Source organism: Mytilus galloprovincialis, chromosome 2, assembly GCF_965363235.1.
Source record: "Mytilus galloprovincialis chromosome 2, xbMytGall1.hap1.1, whole genome shotgun sequence".
NCBI classification, from domain to species: domain Eukaryota; kingdom Metazoa; phylum Mollusca; class Bivalvia; order Mytilida; family Mytilidae; genus Mytilus; species Mytilus galloprovincialis.
This window is the reverse complement of record NC_134839.1, coordinates 50,294,802-50,316,390: the sequence shown is the minus strand read 5'-3', so window position 1 is coordinate 50,316,390 and position 21,589 is coordinate 50,294,802. Positions and strand designations below refer to the sequence as shown.

The following is a 21,589-nucleotide window of genomic DNA, read 5'->3' as shown; positions in this document are numbered from 1 at the left end:
TTTTGTTCATTTTTTTTTTATTTTCTATATGATGGTTCCACAAGATATTTTTGGTCCTTCACATTTACAATAGCCAATATCTGTTATGCTGTTATTTTGATCAAAAGAAACACCAGTTTTGAACATGCTTGCATTCTGTGGTAAACTGAAATTAGAAATTTTAAAACAAAACTACATTCAGTTACTATAGATAACATGACCTTTCATCTTTCTTATTCAACCAACTGCATTCGTAGAATAACTTCATTTATTGTCGTTTGCTGTTGTTATTTCACAATGATTGAAACGATTTATTCACATTTTGGTTTTGTTAATGATTATTGAGAATAGGTATATATAAAATAGCTTCAATGTGTCATATTTTTATTTGAAAATTCTAATAATTTAGGCAAATTTGAAAAAAATCTTTTTCAACCAGAAAATTAGAATAAATTATGATATAAACACAAACAACCTTTGAATCAATGAAGAATATAATGAAGTGCAGTTGTTTGGTGCAAACGACTTCAAAGTATTAGTTAACTATGAAATGCCTTTCGTGGTATGAATGTTACTGCTCCACATGCGTATGTCGACATAAAAACATGTCTTCACTTTGTTTATTAAAATCCAAACCCGATTTAAAAAAAGGATCAATAATATAACCAAACCCAAACTAATAATGAGAGCTATACATCAGCGGGATATAAAAATAATTTCTAAATTTCATAACGAGATGTAAATTTCTTTTAATTCAGTACCAAATTACTATTTTTATCATCAGCGGGGACACACAGTCAATTATTTGTTATTAACCTATCGACAGTAATAGCATAAACGGTGACAAAGATGAGCCATCCGAAATTGATATCGTGATAATCGTGACAAAAATGTATGAATATCAAATACCTTATACAAATGTTGAAAAGTTAACAAAAAAAAAATCCAATGATTCCTTGACGGTATTTTTATTTTCAAATTACAATAGAGGATCCGAATATTTTACCTTCAATAACTCAACTGATTTGATCATATCGTTTATAGGAAATTTCGTTAATAAATAAAAACACGTCATCATGAAGGGCCCAATTTGGGGAGAAGATGTTGGATAACACTGAAGTGTATGCTCCACTGATTGGTAGAAAATGTTTGTAATTAATATTTTTGAAAAAAATCGAATCAACAATGTCTGTAAATACCGCATGACCCTATAGCTATTGCATGGATATCGAAATACCAAGTTTAACATTTCGTAATATAGTTAAAATGCAGTTATGAATCGCAATAATCAAACTATGTAAAACTATTTGGAAGATACGAAGACCTTTTTTTAAATATTCCGTATCAACTTCACAAATAACACTCGATGGTATTGAAGTTCAGTAAATATGTTTTTTACGTAGTGTATTATCTTGCTAACGTGTAAAAGTGTTCTTTTATTTGTCTTATTTATAAAGTATAACCTTTACTGTTTAGTCCATTGTTGGTAATAGTCTGTTGTCGTGGCTATGTACTTATACATTCCGCCAATAAAATATAGTCATATTTTGTATTCCTGTTTTTTTTATTTTTGCTAATGTGTTTTGTCTATATGCCATTTTGTTGTCAATATAATGAAATTCTATCCATAGAAGTTGCATACTTCATCTGATGGTCAAATAAGTGAAAGGTATAGCTAGCTCTAAAACGAGGTTTTAATCCACCATTTTCGACATAAGGAAATGTCTGTTCCAAGTCAGGTATATGATAGTTGTTATCCATTTGTTTGATGTGGTTGAGCTTTTGATTTTGCAATTTGACAAGGGACTTTCCTAGTTAATACAATTTCCCAGAGCTTTCGGTCGGTACAAAACCATTAAATAATATAAAAAAATATAAATAATCTACTTCCTTAATAGTCTGGTTTGTAAAGTCCAACAACAAAGATTTAACTTTATATATGAAATAAAGAGTAGAAAAAATGTAGAAAACAAGTGCCATAATAAACTTAATGAAAAAAATGAAAGGTGTAATGATGAGATACTTACGTCCATGCTTTAAGAAATTCTGGTTCCTTTTGACCATTTGGTGCTACATTTCCAATACCAGGTATAAATAACCATGTTTCATTCCCACAAATCCCGCCAGGAGGATTCTTGTCTTGGTCTAAGATCGACAACACTACATGCATGTCTGGATCCGACCCGGTCAAATTTACTGTTATATTTGAACCAGACAATACTGTGACCTGTAATTTATGACGAACGTAACTCAAAAACCAACAAATGAGTATTATTGAAGTGAAATATGTGCTCATATGAATACATTAGTTTTAATATATAACCGGTTAATAAATTCTGTAAATTTTAGTTAAATGAACAAGAAAATGAGTGTATACTACTAGTAATTTGATGTTACAAAAAAACATTTCAAGCCATTTTCGATGCAGAATAATGCAATGAAATAGTTTCGCCATGCTATTGCTTGATAACCATTATAACATGTACAATATTAAAGAAAAAATAAACTAACATAAGCATGTCTCGTATAATAAAGGTTTTGAGTGGACTGTCAGGGTCCTCAATGCTCTTCAACTTCTTACTTTATTTGGCCTTTTTAACTTTTTTGAATTCGAGCGTCACTGATGAGTGTTTTGTAGACGAAACACGCGTCTGGCTAAAATACGAAATTTAATCCTGGTATCTATGATGAGTTTATTAAATACGATCAACTACCATAGCAGTTTGAAAAAAAGTGTACTTATAAGTAGTTTACAGGAATAATGCTTTAATATGTGTTAATTACTTTTTTGAAAGTTTAGTTCATAGCGTAAATGTATATTTAACATAATGAAAATACTATATAAAGAACCGACTCAGATTGTCATAAGCGTTCGTAAAACTGCCGCAATTGTAAATACACATGACAAAACAATGCTAATAGTTTACTCACGAGAAAAAATAATCCGTCATCTGTTTGGTGCATGCTCATGTGTTTTTCCGAAGTGTTTGATAAATACGTTACTTCTGGGATAATTGATGTTGTCTGCCCGCAGGTATCTATCTGTACGGCGTCGTTCCCTTCACGAACAATGATTGCACAAGAGCAGTTTTTATAGCCACAAGGTTGTCTTTTTACTTGAACCTGTGTATTTCATGAGATATATTTACTGACAAAGTCATATATAAATGAACTGTCACAGTAAATTTTTCTAACGTTTATTTAAAATGAAGGATAAATGTGTATTAAGTAATTGCCCAGTATTACAGCTGATAATAAATACTAACACAATTGTATTCGTTAGCATTAATCATTAGTTATAATGTTCTACATTTGATATTTCCATCTAAGATTCTCTTAATTTTACGATTTGTAATTGGAACTACTTTTTTTTACTTCTCAGATGCCTTGGAGGATGTAATGAGTAACATTTGTTAAGCTACATTCAATTGGCAAATGTTTTCTTCCTATTTGTTACTGAAACATAAATATTCCGTGACATCAAAGTAATAATTAGGAACAGATAAAGTCGAAGTTCTTGACGTAATGTTTGCTTCAGTGGTACTTGATATAAAGAAAAATCCGTAAAACTATGGTAAATTAATGCTAGGTTCTATTATACTTACTTCAATCGTGGGTGTGGAATTTGTTTTGTAAAGTTCTAAATATGAATATGCTGAGGCATCTAGTGTCCTATTAAAAAGAGAAAAAGAGAGGCAATAGAGTTAAATTTTTTTTGTCTTTAAAGTGAAAAGAAAGGTAATCTATTTTCCTATAGATTAAAAAAGAATAAAACACAAATAAAACTGATTTAGCAAACAGTGATGTTAAATTACAATTTGAAATGACTGTAAGTACTGCATGTAGGATCGTGTTCCTTTCGTATTTCCTTACTTAAGTCTTTTTAAACTTAGTCGGAGAGACTCAAGTGAGTTTATGTAAAACAACGCGTAAATGGTTATTCCAAATGTATTTAGATATCTATGTAAAACCTTCAACTGGCTATTCAATGTACTACATGAAGAATCATCATAAAATTGAGAATGGAAATGGGATATATGTCAAAGAGCAAAAAAAAAAACAACATAAGTTAACAAATATGTCCTTAACACAGCGAAATAACCCTCCATCCTACATAATACATCAAACATGTTTTTTCTCTTTACAATGCGATGACACAGGTTAACTACATATAATAAATTTCGTAAGGGGAGATATTGAGTTTTGCTGTTTAAAAGGTAGGCAGATCGGCAATTTGTTTTTACTGAAATAACTCACTTGTTAAGCGTGAGAGTCATAATGGGATCTTTATTTCTGTATTCTTCACATTTTAAAAAATCTTTTTTTTAATTGTTATTTTGTATCGCTCATTATAGTCTTATATGTACTTCTATTCATACCCTCAAGTTTAATGGTGTAATTCGTTTCATTTTTTTTTACTTAAAAAAAATCTATGAATTAATTTGTTAAGATGAAATCGTCGTTTCAGATTATGATGCAAAAACGTTAGGATTAGCTAATAACGTCTTAAATACTTGAAATTAAACGTCTGTCATGACGTAATTGTCTTTTTCATGTACACACAATGACACTTCCGACACTTCTTTGGAATCTAAAACGGCGTATTTGCATAGACTTTATGATATCCCTCTTCATATAAAAAATTATTTGCAATATTCCTAAAATGGTAAGTAAATGCTTACGAGTTGTCAAACACGTTTACATGTCCTTCCTTAAGTTCACACCTATGGAATACATCATGGCTTGTAACGTAGCTCTTTGAAAAGTCCAAAGTTTAAATTAATATGCATAGATGATATAAAATATGTTATTTATAGTATCTTTCAAATGTCAGTTATATTTGGCCAAACCATTCGAAATTTTAGGCTCTTAATGTGTACCAATTTCTAATATGATGGTATTTTCGATTACTAGTAGTTTGTTTTTAAAATATATGTATGAGTGTATATTTAAATTTAACTTTCATCTAATACAAGAATACTACGAAAAACAGTCAGTTCTATGGTAAATGTTAAAAAACGTATTTGATTATCGCCTATGGGGACAAACCTAGTATGGTTTATTCTTTTATATTGCAGGTGTGGGATGCTGTTCTGTTATGCTAAATATTTCTGTTCAGGTTATACAAAAACGTTAATTGTTATAAAGATGAACAAATGTATGCATTTAGTCTTTTTTGAAGTGATATTTTTCTCAATTGTATTATTGTTATTGTTAATGAAAACTTACTCCTATCTGAACAATTGGCAAATTGTAGTTCCGAAATATTGGAAAATTTAAATCCTTCAGTTGTTTAAAGAATAACTTGTCGGAAGTCTTGTAAAATGAGTGTGGCAGAATACGAACAGGTATCGTACTGATGTACTTTCTAGTAAACGGATCCCATTCAAAAGGGTATTTACACGCAGTTGAATTCTGACCTGAAATAGATAATATAACTTGTTTTATCATCAGCAGCGGAAATTTGCAATTTTAATTTCCTTACTAATTCATTTAGCTTCTGAATTTTACTGTAGGCAGCATTTTTGTGCCACACAAACAATATGTATTGGTGACCTTCTGCTGTTATTTACTCTATTCTCAATTTTATATTCACTATTTTAAGGCCTTAAAAGTGATTAAAGGTGCTATTTATCATCGTTTCCCTCACATATCAGTTTAATTGTTAAAATGGCAATTCTGTTCTTTTTGTTTCTATCGAAAGTGAATTTATGAATTTACCCAAACGCTTTCCAAGATGAAGCTACATAGAGAACAGGAAAACAACACGATCTTCACTTTACCTGAAGTTGCAATGGTCTTCGAATTATTATTAAATCTTGCCTTTAATATTTTTAAATCGAGTACCACTGATGAGTCTGATGGGAACAAAAAACATCTTGTTCAAGAGATCAAAAGTCTGGTATACTTATTTAATAATCTTTTACTCCGTATGATTTAAATGGCTCGTTCCAAAACTGGAACCTGGTCATTAATTGTTTTTATTATAGTTTTATAATTCTTTTGAGGGTCAATATGGCATTGAATGGAATATATTGAGTAGCATCTCATTATTAAACCCGGGTAATTTAGAGACCGGCATAATACATAGACATATGTTTGTTGTTGGTGAGCGTTTGTTCATCTCTTGGATGTCGTTTTGGTATTGTTGTGTCGCTATTTCAGTGGCTTAAATCCCTTCATCTCTTATCAATGTGACATTTTTACGACGTTTTAACTTGTAATCATTTTAAATACCTGTTCTTTCTATCTGTGGAGCAATATATAGTTTATGCCGCTTATCACTACTGATTACTGGTAATGTTGATACCAGTGTTATATTCTGTTCTACCGTATGAGATATTCTTTGTGGGGATACCTGTAGAAGCAAATGATGTATGAAATGAGTACTTAATTTACAACAACCGGCAAGATATCATTGCCTTTGTGTACAACTAATATTTGTTAAGTAAAAATTGTTTGAAATTATTGAAAGGTATCAATTTGTTTTATAAATGTAATGGAACAGAATTTACCTTACGCCCATTTAAGATAGTGAAAATAAACTGAACATATTTTCATATTGCTTAATTGTACTCGACGTAAGAGGTTTGTGTTCTTTATAAATTAAGCAGTAGAAACTGTCTACAATTATTTTTTTCGTTTTGGTGTTAATTTCCTTGCATTTCTTCTCCCATAATCTCTTCACTTCATACAGCTGAAACGTAATATTATTTGTTCAAATATTGTCATATTGTGTATAGCTTTCTTCCAATTCTTTTAAAGTCGATTTTTTTATTATCAAAACTAGTAATGCCCAGTCGTTCTAAATATCGCCTAATATTTGCTACATGTAGCTAAGCAAGGAAGATAAATTAATCAACTGAATGTTTGCCAATATTTACCTTTATTCCTACCCAGTAGCCATTACTGTGTGATCCAGGTAAGGGATCACCAATACTACACTGTGGTTCAACCTTACACCGGAGCTTAAATTATATTCAATATGGAGTTGAGAATTGATGATAAAGTGCTAAATTTTAGATTTCAATATTTAAAATTACATAATATCCTAATTTTTTGTTGTTGTAAAATCACATTGATCAAAGAACCTTGATTTTGTTGTATATCTGGTATGTGGTATGTTCAATTTGCAATTCAACCAATCTATTTTTAAATAGGTTGAAATTTCAACAATCTTCTTATAGTTCGAATGTACCTGTCCAAAATCAGGAAACTCGTAAGTGGTAGTGTTTTACAATATTTTAATGAGTTTTATCAAGACGTGGGGATGATAGTAGATCTCTGATATTATTTGTTTAATATTCATATTGGGCGATTTAAGTCAAAATTTAAATACCTGCCGCTGTCAAAGACAACGTGTTAATTTCTTATTGAAAATAAAAGTAGTTTCTATCGCTAAGTGACTGTCTCATTGACGTGGATGTGTTCATATCATACTTTCGGTAAAAATAAAGGCAACGAACTATAAGATAACAACTGCCATATTCTAACTTGGTACATGACATTTTTAGAAAAAATTGTGGGTTGAATCTGGTTTTGTGGCTAGGAAAACCTCGCGCTTTCATGACAATGTTAAATTAACACTAAAATGACAACATTACGTGACAGGATTACAATAAAAATAAATGCAAGAACATCCATGAAATAGAAATACACTATAAACAATACGAAAGATCATTTCGACATACTAATAGTTATCAAAGGTACCAGGCTTATAAAAGTTTGATTCGTTTAGGTGTCATACCACGGTTTATTTTCCGCTATTATTCTTCGTAAAATTGCACTTTTTGAAGAAGCTTTATGAACCATGTTACCTCAAGCTTCCAAATTATTCTATAGAAACAACAATTAAAACTTAGATGATGCTTTGAAACACCCAATGTATAGGTTTATGACCAAGCAATGTTTTACTGCAATGAAATGTAGGGTTAATTGCCTCCAACTGTCAAGTTAAAGAGAATATTTTCCAACCCTTTGTCGTTTGCAACTGGATGTGACATACTATGATTTGGTGGTATAACACCTTTACGATGCATGTTTGTTTAAAAAGTGTCTTATAAGGTTTTATAATGTGATAATATACTATTTTATTAAGGTTTCCATTAAGATTGTATGCATCTAAAATAGCAACGTGTTCGTATGAACTTAATGAAGTAACTTCATCAATTCCATTTCTGTTCTTCAAAAGGTGACCATCTACAGTCCATGACACTTTGTACACAACGTCCATCCTAGATGTTGAACTGCTAAATGTACAGTTAAATTTCACATCTCCATCCTGGTTTATATATGGTATACTTAGAACTGGATTATCGTTCAGTCTTACTTTGCAAGCTAAAATGAATACCAGAATACTAATATTTACAGATACCTCAACCAGATCAGTTTCATAGAGGGCATACAGATTAAAAACTGGAATCTTTAGTTAAACAAATTCCAAAGAAGAAAAAAAATAGTTATCAAGTTTTGGATTTGAATAACACAGATTTAAGTTGTTTCGATAGCGCTTAAACTGTCTTGTTTTTTTTTATACATATTTAGCTTTCAAATATTCGGTTTTAAACGATTCTGATGAAAGATAATGTAGAAAATATCCTCGATGCATGCCATTTATGATGTGTACTTTTTATTTATTAAAACTGGTCCTTTCTGAAGACAAACAATACACTAAGCGAATTTAGTCGTTTTTTAAAAGATATTTTTAGCTATTGATTCACATAAACGTTTTACGTGTTATGTTATAATAAAATTTGATCGCTGAATAAATGGTAAATGGTATTGAACATAAAAGATTCGTATGTACAAGCATCAACATAAAACGTCAATAGACATTAATTCAACTGGAAATATATTGTAAGAGTAAGTATTCACAGATTGGCTCTTTCTGTCGTTTGTATTTATATTAGAACGATTTAGGGGTAGAATGAGCACTCACAAAAAGATGAACCACGCACATTCACAACTATGTTTGTTTCAAGTATGGATCTTAAAATTCAATGACTTAGTCCAATGTTTGTTTTTTAATAAATCGGGCCTTATTTTTTTTTCGTTTTTCACTTCAGGGCCTTATACGGGTGACTTTTTTTTATTATTATGAAAGGCCATACGGTGACCTATGTGTACTAATATACGATTCGTTTGATAATTAATGTATGTGGTAGTCATACCACAGCACTTATTATTTTATAGTATAGAAAAGAAAGAATACGTACGTAGTTTATCATTACAGAAATCTGAATCGCAGCATTCTATGCTGTCATTTAGTAAATTACACTCCTGAAAAGATACAATACAGATAGCAGCTAATATTATCAGGTGGATGTATTAATGATAAAAACGCTATATAGCCAGTATCAGTAGGTTTTTTCCCCATATTATTATGTTTGCATTTTAAATCTTTAAAAAAAGTTGATAGTTTGAGGGTATGTTCTATAAATGGAAGTTATTATCATCTTAAGGTATTCCCCTTCCAAAGCTTGATTGAACACAATCCTTGAAATGTATAGCTTTTACTGCAAGTTGCACAATATAGTATAAGCTTTACAAAAACGGTTAATCTTATATGATGCAATTTTTATGAAGTTTCAGATCTTTGTCTTTCTCCAATTCTATTATTTCTGAATTCTTTCCTAGTCGTTTGAAAAAAATTATTTCAATGAAATGAACTAATTCAGAAAACTTCATTATTCGGAGACAATAACAATTGCGAAGTCAATGTGACTTCGCAATACTGTTCCTACTTATCAGTTAAAATTCGTTCTAAACAGTAAATTTCACATAAAAGATCATCATTGTTTTAACTCGTTCTTACTAACAATAATTTCTTTTAATAAAAAGAAATAGATGTATGATCTTACGTCACGTTCTTCACATCCAGAACTGTAATTCGGCCTCTTGGAAAACATGTTGATGTATTGGACCACTTTACAAGACTGCAAAATGATTAAAAAACCATTCTAATTTAAATGTACAGTTATAATGGTAAACAAAATCAGTAAGGATACAATGCTTGCATTTCGATACACAAGACGCCGTCGTTCGTTTTATCTTCATAAGAATCATCAGTGGCGCATATACCATATTAATTCTACTCCTTTAACTTCATTACTTTTACATGATTATTCATTGTTATTTTTTACCTAGATATATATATAAATTAAATCACTCATAACTCATTAATTTAGGAAGGATAAAAAAGAGGGCCGAAAGATACCAGAGTGACAGTCAAACTCAAAGATTGAAAATAAACTGACAACACCATGATAAGTTACGCCTGTTCCACTTGTGTCAACTGTTGTGTTGTCAATAACAAGTGAAACTTCGTTGATGAGAAGTAAGTATTGATATGAAAGCCATAGAAATAGTAGGACGTGGCTACGAAAAATCGAACATACCTTTGATCATATGATACAGCTTTTTCAGAACGGTAAACAAAGGTATGATGGCATAAAAAGTGTCAAATTAATAATGAAAATTTACTAACGAAAACTCCTTTTGGAATAGGCCGTTCTTCTAGTGGTAGCTAGTGGTAGTTGTTTGATTGCTCTAGCGACGATAAGACGATGTCATGTAGCATATATTGGATACTGGATGTGAACTAAATGATATGAAAACCAATAATTACATACTTGACCTTGACCGCATAAAGTTATCTGGCTACATCTTTCTGGATCGTCCGCTTGGGCACAATGGAAACAAACATGACCGCCGTATGTGTTTGGATCTGTATGAATAAACAGATGTATAGTATGTAAACAGATATCATCAAAGATACCAGGGCTTGTAATTTTGTTCGCCAAAAACACGTTCCATATACATGTACAAAAGACTCATCAGTAATGCTCAAATCAAAAGTTGAAAAGCCCTTGAAAAATTCGAGTACGGAGTTGAAGAGCATCGATGGTTCAAAGCTAAGGTAAAATAAACTAATGGACCTGTGCATTTTCTAATATCTGTATAAACGAGGAAAAAGTAGATAAATGTATGATTTTTTTTTATTTCAAGCGACTAAAAAGAAAATTCTTTTTGTTGAATGAAGATGCCGAGAATTTTGCATTTCAAGAGCATTCTAGTAGCATATAAACATTCACATGTTACACTGTCTTACTGAGTTTATTCAATTTACAGATATAAAAAGAACAATGATAATTAGAATCATTTAAAGATTAACAATCCTATTTATTTTATACCTTTTTTTCGAGACAAACCAGCTAAACTACAATATTTAAAAAAAAGAACACATCATAAAAATAAAAAGATGTGGTTTGATTACCAATGAGACAACTCTCCGCAAGAGAGCAAATGACACATGAATTAACAACTATAGGTCACCGTACTTAAGCATGATAAATGAAATCAGCGTTGTCCTTTAATAAAAACACTCGGTTAATAATTTAGACTTATAATTATTATGTATACATGTATATATGAATGAATAAATGAATTTATCAGTATATATATATATATATATATATATATATATAGTACTCATATCTATTAAAAGCTTGTCCCAAATTTAACTAAAAATAAATTATTCCCAGACTAAAGTATCAATCAGTCCACCTCAAATGGATAGAGCTTTAAGACGTCATACGCAGTCAGATAAACACATGACCCTTTGAAATGTCTCTCTCTTTCTTATAAGTTTGTATTTAAATCTTTCAAATATAAGTAGATTCTTTTCCTCTTCTGATTTTTTTAATTCAAAATAGTGATATGGTTTTTACTATTTTGTCTGTCCTCTTTACCAGTATATCTCTTATAATAATTATATATTTCCCCGTTTTTCAGTCCTTGAAAGTCATCCGATACTGATACTGATACACTCCTTTCCGGAGCGTAACACATTCCCCCTACAGATTTACATAAAAGATATAATCGACAAACCTTTTTCTGAATTTTTCGTTTTCTTTATCGAAATGCCACCATATAGGAAATGTTATACCTTAGCAATATAACTAGCTGGTATAATTCATAAATTATGATTTGTAAACGCAAAAGATTTGTTTAAATCTGACTCTTGGACATAACATTCAAAATGATGTCGAGGTCGTGTAGTATTTTTGAATCCTATTATTGCTAATACTCAAATACTTCATACTTTTATACGAAAGCCTCCTAAATATGATTAGTAATTTGAACTTATGATATACTTTAAAACCGGTGAAATATTCTGAATATATTTCGTTTATTTATATGTGAGTTTAAACAATTTGAATTTACAGGTAAGAAACCCTAAACGATTAGAGGATTGGTTTGGTGTTTATGATTTTTTATTTCTTTAACATGCACATCTACTTTCGTGTAAATCACCTGGTGAAACACATAAATTTTCAACATTGCAGATGGCTTTCCCATTGCAGCAGGCATGGCAAATTGATGAGTCGCCATTGTCGTTGGCTTCTTCTACAGGAACACTTTTTCTCACCACAAGGCTTGCGTTACTCCGTTTACCAATAGCGGAAGCTCCAGAACATTTCTACGTACAGAATATAAAGACTTGGTTAATTTATTAATATAATTTTGACTGTAGTTATAAACGAGCACAAAATACAATAGATCATATATATCTCTGACAGTATCATTCATGTGTTCAAATGAATTAATCAGGCCTTATGTTTCACTGTATTTCACATAAAATATCTTCTGAAGAAACAAGAGCTCGAGAGTGTATTCGCTGGTCAGGGTAAATCAGATTATTTTAATAAGTTAAGCTATTTAATCGATCTTATGACTTGCACTCAGTTAATTTTATTTGCATAAGATACACAGTTAACGTCCCCATACGGGCCAGCCGTGGCGGCGTATCTATCTATACACCTCTCTCACAGGCAAAAAACTGCCCCTCTTTAGTGCGAATTTTACTGTCGTATTCAAAAAGTCTCAGAACTACTATAGTTATACGCCCAAATCAACCTTCAGGGATCGAAAAATAAACTCATCATAGATACCAGGATTAAATTTTGTATTTACGCCAGATGCGCATTTCGTCCACAAAAGACTTATCAGTGACGCTCGAATTCAAAAAAGTTAAAAAGGCCAAATAAGCATGAAATATATACATTGTAAATAATGTTTCAAGGGAAGTGATAGATTACCAATAAAATGAATGAAACACTTACATCGATATCACGACATCCCAAAGAAAAATATTCATATCCTTCATGTGTACGAAATTTATCTACAAAGCAATCCTGTAAAATATATTGTACAATGTCAGCTTTAATGCAGTCTTATTTATTTATGTCGTTGTTTTGATTAATATGCTTTTATCATAAACTTTATTAGATGTGAATTATTTTTTTATAATTATCATGAGTATCTTGGAATTTGATGCGACTGGCACACAAGTGAGAGGTTTAGCTAGCGATAAAACCAGGTTCATTTCAATATTTGCTACATATGAAAATGCCTATACCAAGTCAGATATATGACAATTGTTATCCATTCGTTTGAGCTTTTGATTTTGCCATTCGATTAGGGACTTTCCTTTTTGGATTTTCCTCGCAGTTCAGTATTTTTGTGATTTTACTTTTTTTTTATGTCATGAGAGACAATCATCAATTGAGCCTAGTAGTCAGCACTTTTTGTGCTGACATGAATTATCATTGATATTGTTATATTTATAAATTAACTGTTTACAAAATTTTGAATTTTTTTAAATACTAAGGCTTTTCTACCTCAGGGATAGATTACCTTAGCTGTATTTGGCAACACTTTTAGGAATTTTGGATCGCAATGCTCTTCAACTTTGTACTTTATTTGGCTTTTTAAAAACTTTTTTGGATTCGAACGTCACTGATGAGTCTTTTGTAGACGAAACGCGCGTATATATAAAATTTAGTCCTGGTATCTATGATGAGTTTATTGCCACATATCCGCAATTAATGTTCAACACATTCAATATCTTTTTAGCTTTTCATCATATTATCTCTGTTTAGATTGTTTTGTACATTATTTGTCTCTTGTTGTCATTAGTATGTTCATCATGTTTTTATTTGTTTGCTTAAACTTAAAGTCTCCAACGGTTTATGTTAAGACATTGTAAATTTGTTACAAAAAACGGTATAAACTATAACCGTTACGCGTTTTCGGTCCCTATTACAAGCACACAATGTCATATATCTGTGTTACCGATTGTATTATAAACAATTGTTTTCTATCCTGTAAAACAATATAAAGCATACTTTTCACTCTAACCAATAAAGCTCTTTCCATACTTTATCTGAGGTAACTATTGTAAGATCGGTGAAAAACTTTATGTTTATTTTGACAAACTACAAAATGAAGCAGTATTTGATTAATTATAAATATTACATACACAGTTTATTTTATGCTCCTATATGATTAATATAAACTGTTTTGATTGTATATGCGTATATATACATGCAATAGACCGTTGGTTTTCCCGTGTTAATGGTTTTCACTAGTTATTTTTTTTGTACAAATAGGGATGTGTACATAGTACTTACCTCATGGGTTCCACACCTAACAACATGAAAACAATCCTGTGGAATTGTCACATGGTCACATTGTAAACACAGATGTCCACCTGCGGCTGACGATATCAACGATACAGTAATAAGAAATCGGAATATTTTCCTGGAGTGAATGATACTGTTTGTTATCTTAAAAACTAACTTATTCTATTAGAATGAACATATGGTTGAGCTATTATTAAGATAATGTGCATAATATACGGATATGAAAAACACAATCTTTCTTTTGTTTTAATGAAGACAGTACTAGATCGAATTATCAAAATTAGCACAAGAAAATGCAACGCTTTCCCCAGCCACCAACTAAAATGTACAGTAGCACATTCCAACAAATGCAAAAAATGAACTAAGACCAGCTCTGAAGGATGAAATGCTTCATTTTAGGAACCTCTTGTTTTGTCCATTAAAAGTTAAAACCTGTTTATTAGTCGGAAATTGCATTCGATAATTGTAACGTGGTCTTGTTAAAGGACTTTATATATATATATGTAATAGAATGTAAAAATAAAACTGACTGGAAAAAAATGTGAAGTGGAATGTAACATTATATAGACATGAAAACACCGCGTTGAAGATTGCCTTTCAGCATTTAAATGTCGTATGTAATATACATTCCAATTTGTTTATAAGAAATAATAAAACTCATCAAAAATACTAAAGTTTAGAACTGTGTATTTATTTATTTTCGTGGGTATCACATTTCGTGGATTGATGAAAACTTACATTTGCACTGATATTTTGGTTTTGTGCTTTGTCCAATCTCTGCATAAAAAAACCCAATAGGAAATTTGTAATTCGTTGAAGATTTGAATTCATGGTTAACCTGTTCCCACAAAAAATGGTACCCAACGAATAATAATGAATCCACAGTACTTATTTTAGCAAATGACTTACATGCTTGGTTATAATCTTCGTCTCACATTGATCCGTAAGTCACGATCATTTCATTAGTTCAATGTTTTATTTATTACCTAATAACCTTGTTAGATAACTGACTACGTGTAGACTTTACATAGATAAATTAAATCGTATAAGATAAGCAAGATGAGGATGTTAAATTTGATGTATGCCTTTTTGTGCTTCTTCGTTACATTTGTTGTTTTTATAGTGATTAAGATAATAACACAATGTTGACTGCTGTACCCCTATTTTAGACAGTTTTACTCTTTGAGTATGTTTGTTTTGTTCACGCATCGTTGACAATGTAATGGAATTTGATGCGAGTCATACAAGTGAGAGGTTTAGCTAACTATAAAACCAGGTTCAATCCACCATTTTCTACATTAGAAAATGCCTGTACCAAGTCAGGAATATGACAGTTGTTATCCATTTGTTTGATGTGTTTGGACTTTTGATTTTGGACTTTCCTTTTTGAATTTTCCTTGGAGTTCTGTATTTTTGTGTTTTTACTTTTTACTATTTTTACAGTTCGCAGGAAAAGTCCATCACTATGTGCCCTAGCTTGCTGTTACGTCTGACGGGCTTTGGTATAATCCGCTTGGTACTTATATATAATTAGAACCTCAGAGTCGGGCCATAGATTATTTTTAAAAGTTGTCAACCGCTACATTGGGAAACCAGCTTCTGTCTCAAAATCGTAAAAGATCAATCATCCAGCGGTAAAATCGACAAATATGTACTTTTAACTCATTGACAATATTAAACATACGAAAGATTCATTCATTTTCTGAACCTTACTTTTTTTATGATAGCACTTTCAATATCAATTTAGGATAGAAAATGTATAATAATGGGAGCCGATTCTATGCAATAATTGGGTAATTTATGTATTTCTCTGTCCTGAATGTACTTGCATTTTTTGAACCTGTCATTTCATGTAATTTTGTCATTTTAGCAGTATATTCAATATTGCCATAAAGCGTTCAACGTAAAACAATATCTTATTCACGATTATTCCCTGCAAGCACCTACACCCTATACCCCCTATATTAAGTGATGCTTGTTGATTATATTTTTCTAATCTTCATGAATGGTTGTATGGCGCTTAATACATCAAGACATCAACTATGTTCTACTGTAAGTGTACATTTATCCTATGAAAACAAAGTTCATTTCAAAATGTTTACAAATAACCAAATACTCAAATATCTCAATGATATCATAGTACTTATAAATGATCCCAAAACTTAAGGAATAAACTATTTATGCATAGCTCATTGCTTTCTATGTTAAATCATGTAATTTCAATTTTTATACCAAGATGACATTTAATACTACAAATATACTGCATCCTGTCTTTTATTGCCTAAAATCAAACTAGTTCTAGGAGAAATGACAAAAAAGACACTTCTTATCTGAAAAACATATGAACTAGAGGCTCTAAAGAGCCTGTGTCGCTCACCTTGGTCTATGTGCATATCAAACAAAGGACACAGATGGGTTCATGACAAAATTGTGTTTTTGTGATGGTGATGTGTTTGTAGATCTTACTTTACTGAACATTCTTGCTGCTTACAATTACAAGTATCTCTATCTATAATGAACTTTGCCCAGTAGTTACAGTGGAAAATATTTTGTAAAAAATTACAAAACTTATGAAAATTGTTAAAAATTTACTATAAAGTGCAACAGCTCCTTATGGGGTCATTTTGGTCATGTTGACCTTTTTTTAGGTCTTACTTTGCTGTACAGTAATGCTGTTTACAGGTTATCTCCATCTATAATAATATTCAAGATAATAACCAAAAGCTGCAAAATTTTCTTAAAATTACCAATTCAGGGGCAGCAACCCAACAGCAGGTTGCCTAAATGGTCTGAAAATTTCATGTCAGATAGATCTTGAACAATTTTATTCTTGACATGTTTGCTCTAAATGCTTTGGTTTCAGAGATATGAGCAAAAAACTGCATTTTACCCTATGAACTATTTTTAGCCATGTCGGACATCTTGCTTTGCGGGCAGGATCATCGGACACAATTTTAAAACGAAATACCCTAATGATGATTGTGGCCAAGTTTGGTCATGTTGACTTATTTGTAGATCTTACTTTGCTGAACATTATTGCTGTTTACAGTTTATCACTATCTATAATAATATTCAAGGTAATAACCAAAAACGGCAAAATTTCCTTAAAATAACCAATTCAGGGGCAGCAACCTTACAACGGGTTGTCCGATTCATCTGAAAATTTCAGGGTAGATAGATCTTGATCTGATAAACAATTTTAACCCGTCAGATTTGCTATAAATGGTTTCAAAGATATAAGCCAACATCTACATTTTACCCCTATGTTTTATGTTTAGCCATGGAGGCCATCTTGGTTGGTTGGCCGGGTCACTGGACACATTTTTTAAAACAAGATACCACAATGATGAATTTGGCTCAGTTTGGTAAAATTTGGCCCAGTAGATTCAGACCAGAAGATTTTTGTAAACAAATAAAAGTGATGAGAAAAGGTCACTTGGCCCTTTGGGCCAGGTGAGCAACAATTACCTCTTTTTATTATTTCATATATTTGTTTTATTATATTAAAGAAAGTGTCAATAAGTTATTTACAATGTTAAAGCATGTGTAGAATCGTTTTTTTTTGTTTGTTTAAAAATATGAATTGTATGTTTTTTCTGGCCTGGCCTGACTTAGTGCTTCTTTAGTAAATAGGTTCAGCTTTCCATGTTTTTCGATAACTTAATCAGTGGTGGCATAAGATGGTTGTTGGTTGGAGGGATTATATTGATTTCTTCGAACAAGTTTTGACGTAATACAAATAAGTAAGAACTTCAATCTGACGCGGGAAGAAATTGAGTGATAATAGGTCGACGAAACCTATTTCGCTCTTTATTTGGTGTATCTATATTATGTATCTTCTTAATTGGTTTTTGAGATTTGAGTATCGGTCAACTGCTGTTTCCTCTCATCTAACAATATTAAAATAGTATAAATACATATAATGAAAAGATCTTTGACAGGACTCACATCTACATTGTTTAGTTGTCGAACATAATACAATGATTCTAATTCGTGTTCAAGATTACTTTTTCTACAGAAAATGTCTTTCCTGTAACTGTAAATTATGTTATAGTTATTAACATATAACTAGACATTTTGTATAACGTTTTCGCATGGTTCGTGATTTCCACATGACTAACAACAACAAATGTTAGTTTTTAACGACCTTGACTGACTATACAGTTCTTGCACGGTCGGTACATGACTATTAGATCATACAAGTCTTTTTATAGATTTTTATTTATATCAAAATTTGATTCTCGGTGTAAAGGTTATAAAGAAAGCAAGAAAGCGGTAATCCATTTGTTTTGCCTATTACTGTTTTTTTATGCTACAACTTAAAATATTTTCATAAGTACATATGAATCGCCATGACCTCTACAGTATCAACAACAAATAGCTTGTTCCACTGGTTATAACGTGCTTTGGTTTGTTAAAAAATATATATGTATATGGAACGTGAAGTCATCCTTAATGGGAGGAAATGAAAGACGTAAGATACCAGAGGAACATTTAAACTCATAAGTCGAAACAACTGACAACGCCATGCCTTAAAAAGAAAAAGACCACCAAACAAACAATTGTACACAAAACATATTATACAGACTGTGCAACACGAACCATAAAAAGGGGGTGATCTCTTGTCTCCAGAAAGGTAAGCAAATCCTGATGTACAAGTTGCGAAGAGGTAAATTACAAATTTAAAAACGATTATTACCAGGAGAAAGAATTTTCAGATACGCACATAATATACAATTGTTAAGCACAAAATTTAAGGCAATAAATTAGGTTCAGCCTTGGCAATCTTGGCTAAGGCGTCTCTGAAAATGTTGGGTGTTACTCTTTAGAGTTTGACACTTCTTATTATTGCAAGGACAGTTGACAAGAGTGAAAATTCTACCTTTGTTGATAGTCAATAATTTGATGTTGATGATAATGGACATAGGATACAAAACACTGAACAACACGAACACAAACAAAAACCGTGGGAGATCGCAGGTGCTCCGGAAGGTAAAATGGCTATAAGTTATTTTTTTTTTGTTTTGATAGCAACTGCATGAGTATTTAATTTTTATTGGTACTACACTGTCCCGTAAAAGGGTTTGCGCGCACACAAACAGTTTGAACAAGTGCCTTAAACCAGAAACAGATCTCAGGGAGCACGCTTATTTATTTGTTTTTCGTTCTACATGTTTTCAAATAACAGTATTGTAGAACGCGCATCGAAACAACACAGAGGGAGTTGTTTTAAGTTGCTTGTTATTGAATGTATTAGAACCTAGACGATTTTTTCTTTTCATTTTTTTTTCAAGAAAGCGAAAGAAAAAAAACTACATTTAAGTACATTATTAGATATTTTAAACGGTCACAAAAGCCGATCAGAACCTTCTCACATGCACAAAATATTCTTGGCAGTACAACTTGAACCACGGATGTAACTTCTACTTAAGGTGGTCATTCATTTAAAAAATATGTTTGATAATGAAAAAGATAAATTGCTAATAAATTTTCTTTAGATATTTTTTTTACAACTTCCATAATGAACGTGTCGACTATGAGATCAGTAGAGTACTTAAAATTGATACATGTAGAAGGTAAGGTGAATTCTGTCGGACAAAATTATATTCTACCTATTAAGAACCTGTTTTCTTTTCAATACATAGTAAAAATTTCATTGAAATAAAACATATTTTCCATGTAATATTTTCATTTACCTCCAGAAATACCAAACGTCGAGTACTGATGGTTGAATGACCTTTGTGTAAAAACGTTGATATTCAAATAAAATCCTGTAGTAGCTACTTCAATTTACGTTTATGCTGGTTGTATACATCTCTAGAATTCGTATCCGTTTATAAATGCATCTACATCAGAAAAGTTCATGTAAAAAATTCCCAAAGGAACCGATTGATATGCAGCAAAGATTAACGATTATGAAGTGAGCAATTTCAATGGACCTTATCCCGATTTTAACACTGAATGTGAATAGATTTTAAAGAAGATTGTAATACATGTGCAGAAATTGAGACAATCTTTCTTTAAATTGTATATATATAAAAGAATAATGTGTCTAAGTACACGAAAACCACCATTTAAACCTAATATTCTAAACAAAATAAAGCACAAGTCCAGAACGATCTATGAACGGTAAATGACTCACTGCCCAAATTCGAACTCTGTCTCCTTGTCGTGGTTCAAATCATAGAATATGAGTTTCACAAAATATGGATGTGAAGTTACAATGTCGAAACTTGCTAAGTTAAAAAAGACGATAACTATAAAACGGTATATAGCTCACTGACCAAATTCGGACTTATGGTTCCAATCATTGTGTATCAGTTTCATAAAATAAAGACCAGGAAAACTTGAATTCGAGTGCGGAAACGAAAATTGGACGAACGGACGTACGAAGTGACGGAAATAAAGACAGATACAAGAACAGACGGACAGTCGAAGGCAAATCTTAATGTCTCATTGCCTTCAGTTACGAAATTGTAATTGTAATATTCACGAAAAGACAACATTTCTGTACTAAAATTTTACATGACAAGAGCAGAGCGGTATTTTCGAAAACATAAGATGTGGGGCCAAATAATCACCATGAAAATGAGACATGATTATGCTAATACAACTGCATGATAAATATCATTGATTTACAATTAGTGGTTCCCATTAACTGACCTCAAAACAACATACTACATGGTTGACTACGCTGAAACCGCCGATGCCATCGACACCGTGGGAAAAAGCATACCTTGTCTTGACTTTTGATCCCCGTATATAACCTTATTACCTATGTTTCTCGTTTGTCAATTTGTTAGACGATGAATTTAAACAATTGAAAAGCTAACGTTTATTTAAAACACCTTTTAAAAAGTGAAATCACAAAACCACTTAACTCCGAGGAAAATTCAAAACGGAAAGTACCTAATCAAATGGTAAAATCAAATGATAAAACACATAAAACGAATGGACAACAACTGTCATATTCCTGATTTGGTACAGGCATTTTCAAATGTGGAAAATTGTGGATTGAACCTGGTTGTATAGCGCTAAGCCTCTCACTTATATGACAGTCGCATCATCAAATAGTCACAAAATGATTACAGCAGTCATCACTGTGTTACAATCTCAAAACAAAC

The 21,589-nt window shown here is 31.4% G+C and overlaps 1 protein-coding gene across 1 annotated transcript; it reads right to left on the bottom strand.

Moving 5' to 3' along the window:
• On the bottom strand, positions 1-15,478 carry LOC143063786 (uncharacterized). Its single transcript, XM_076236166.1, has 16 exons — positions 15,375-15,478; positions 14,454-14,583; positions 13,104-13,175; positions 12,295-12,460; positions 10,611-10,705; positions 9,840-9,914; positions 9,195-9,258; positions 8,066-8,316; positions 6,864-6,947; positions 6,217-6,337; positions 5,209-5,399; positions 4,662-4,735; positions 3,585-3,651; positions 2,911-3,102; positions 2,007-2,206; positions 1-145 (listed from the first exon to the last, which is right to left on the bottom strand). Coding segments are annotated over exons 1-16 (1,905 nt in total). The 5' UTR covers positions 15,377-15,478; the 3' UTR covers positions 1-24.
• Between the last annotated feature and the right edge of the window lie 6,111 nt (positions 15,479-21,589).

Coding starts and splice junctions, on each gene's coding strand:
- LOC143063786 (XM_076236166.1), bottom strand. Junction 6,338..6,863: donor GCTACTGGGTAGGAATAAAG/GTAAATATTGGC, acceptor TTGCTTCTACAG/GTATCCCCACAAAGAATATC. Junction 3,652..4,661: donor GTAAACGTGTTTGACAACTC/GTAAGCATTTAC, acceptor TCTTTTTAATAG/GACACTAGATGCCTCAGCAT.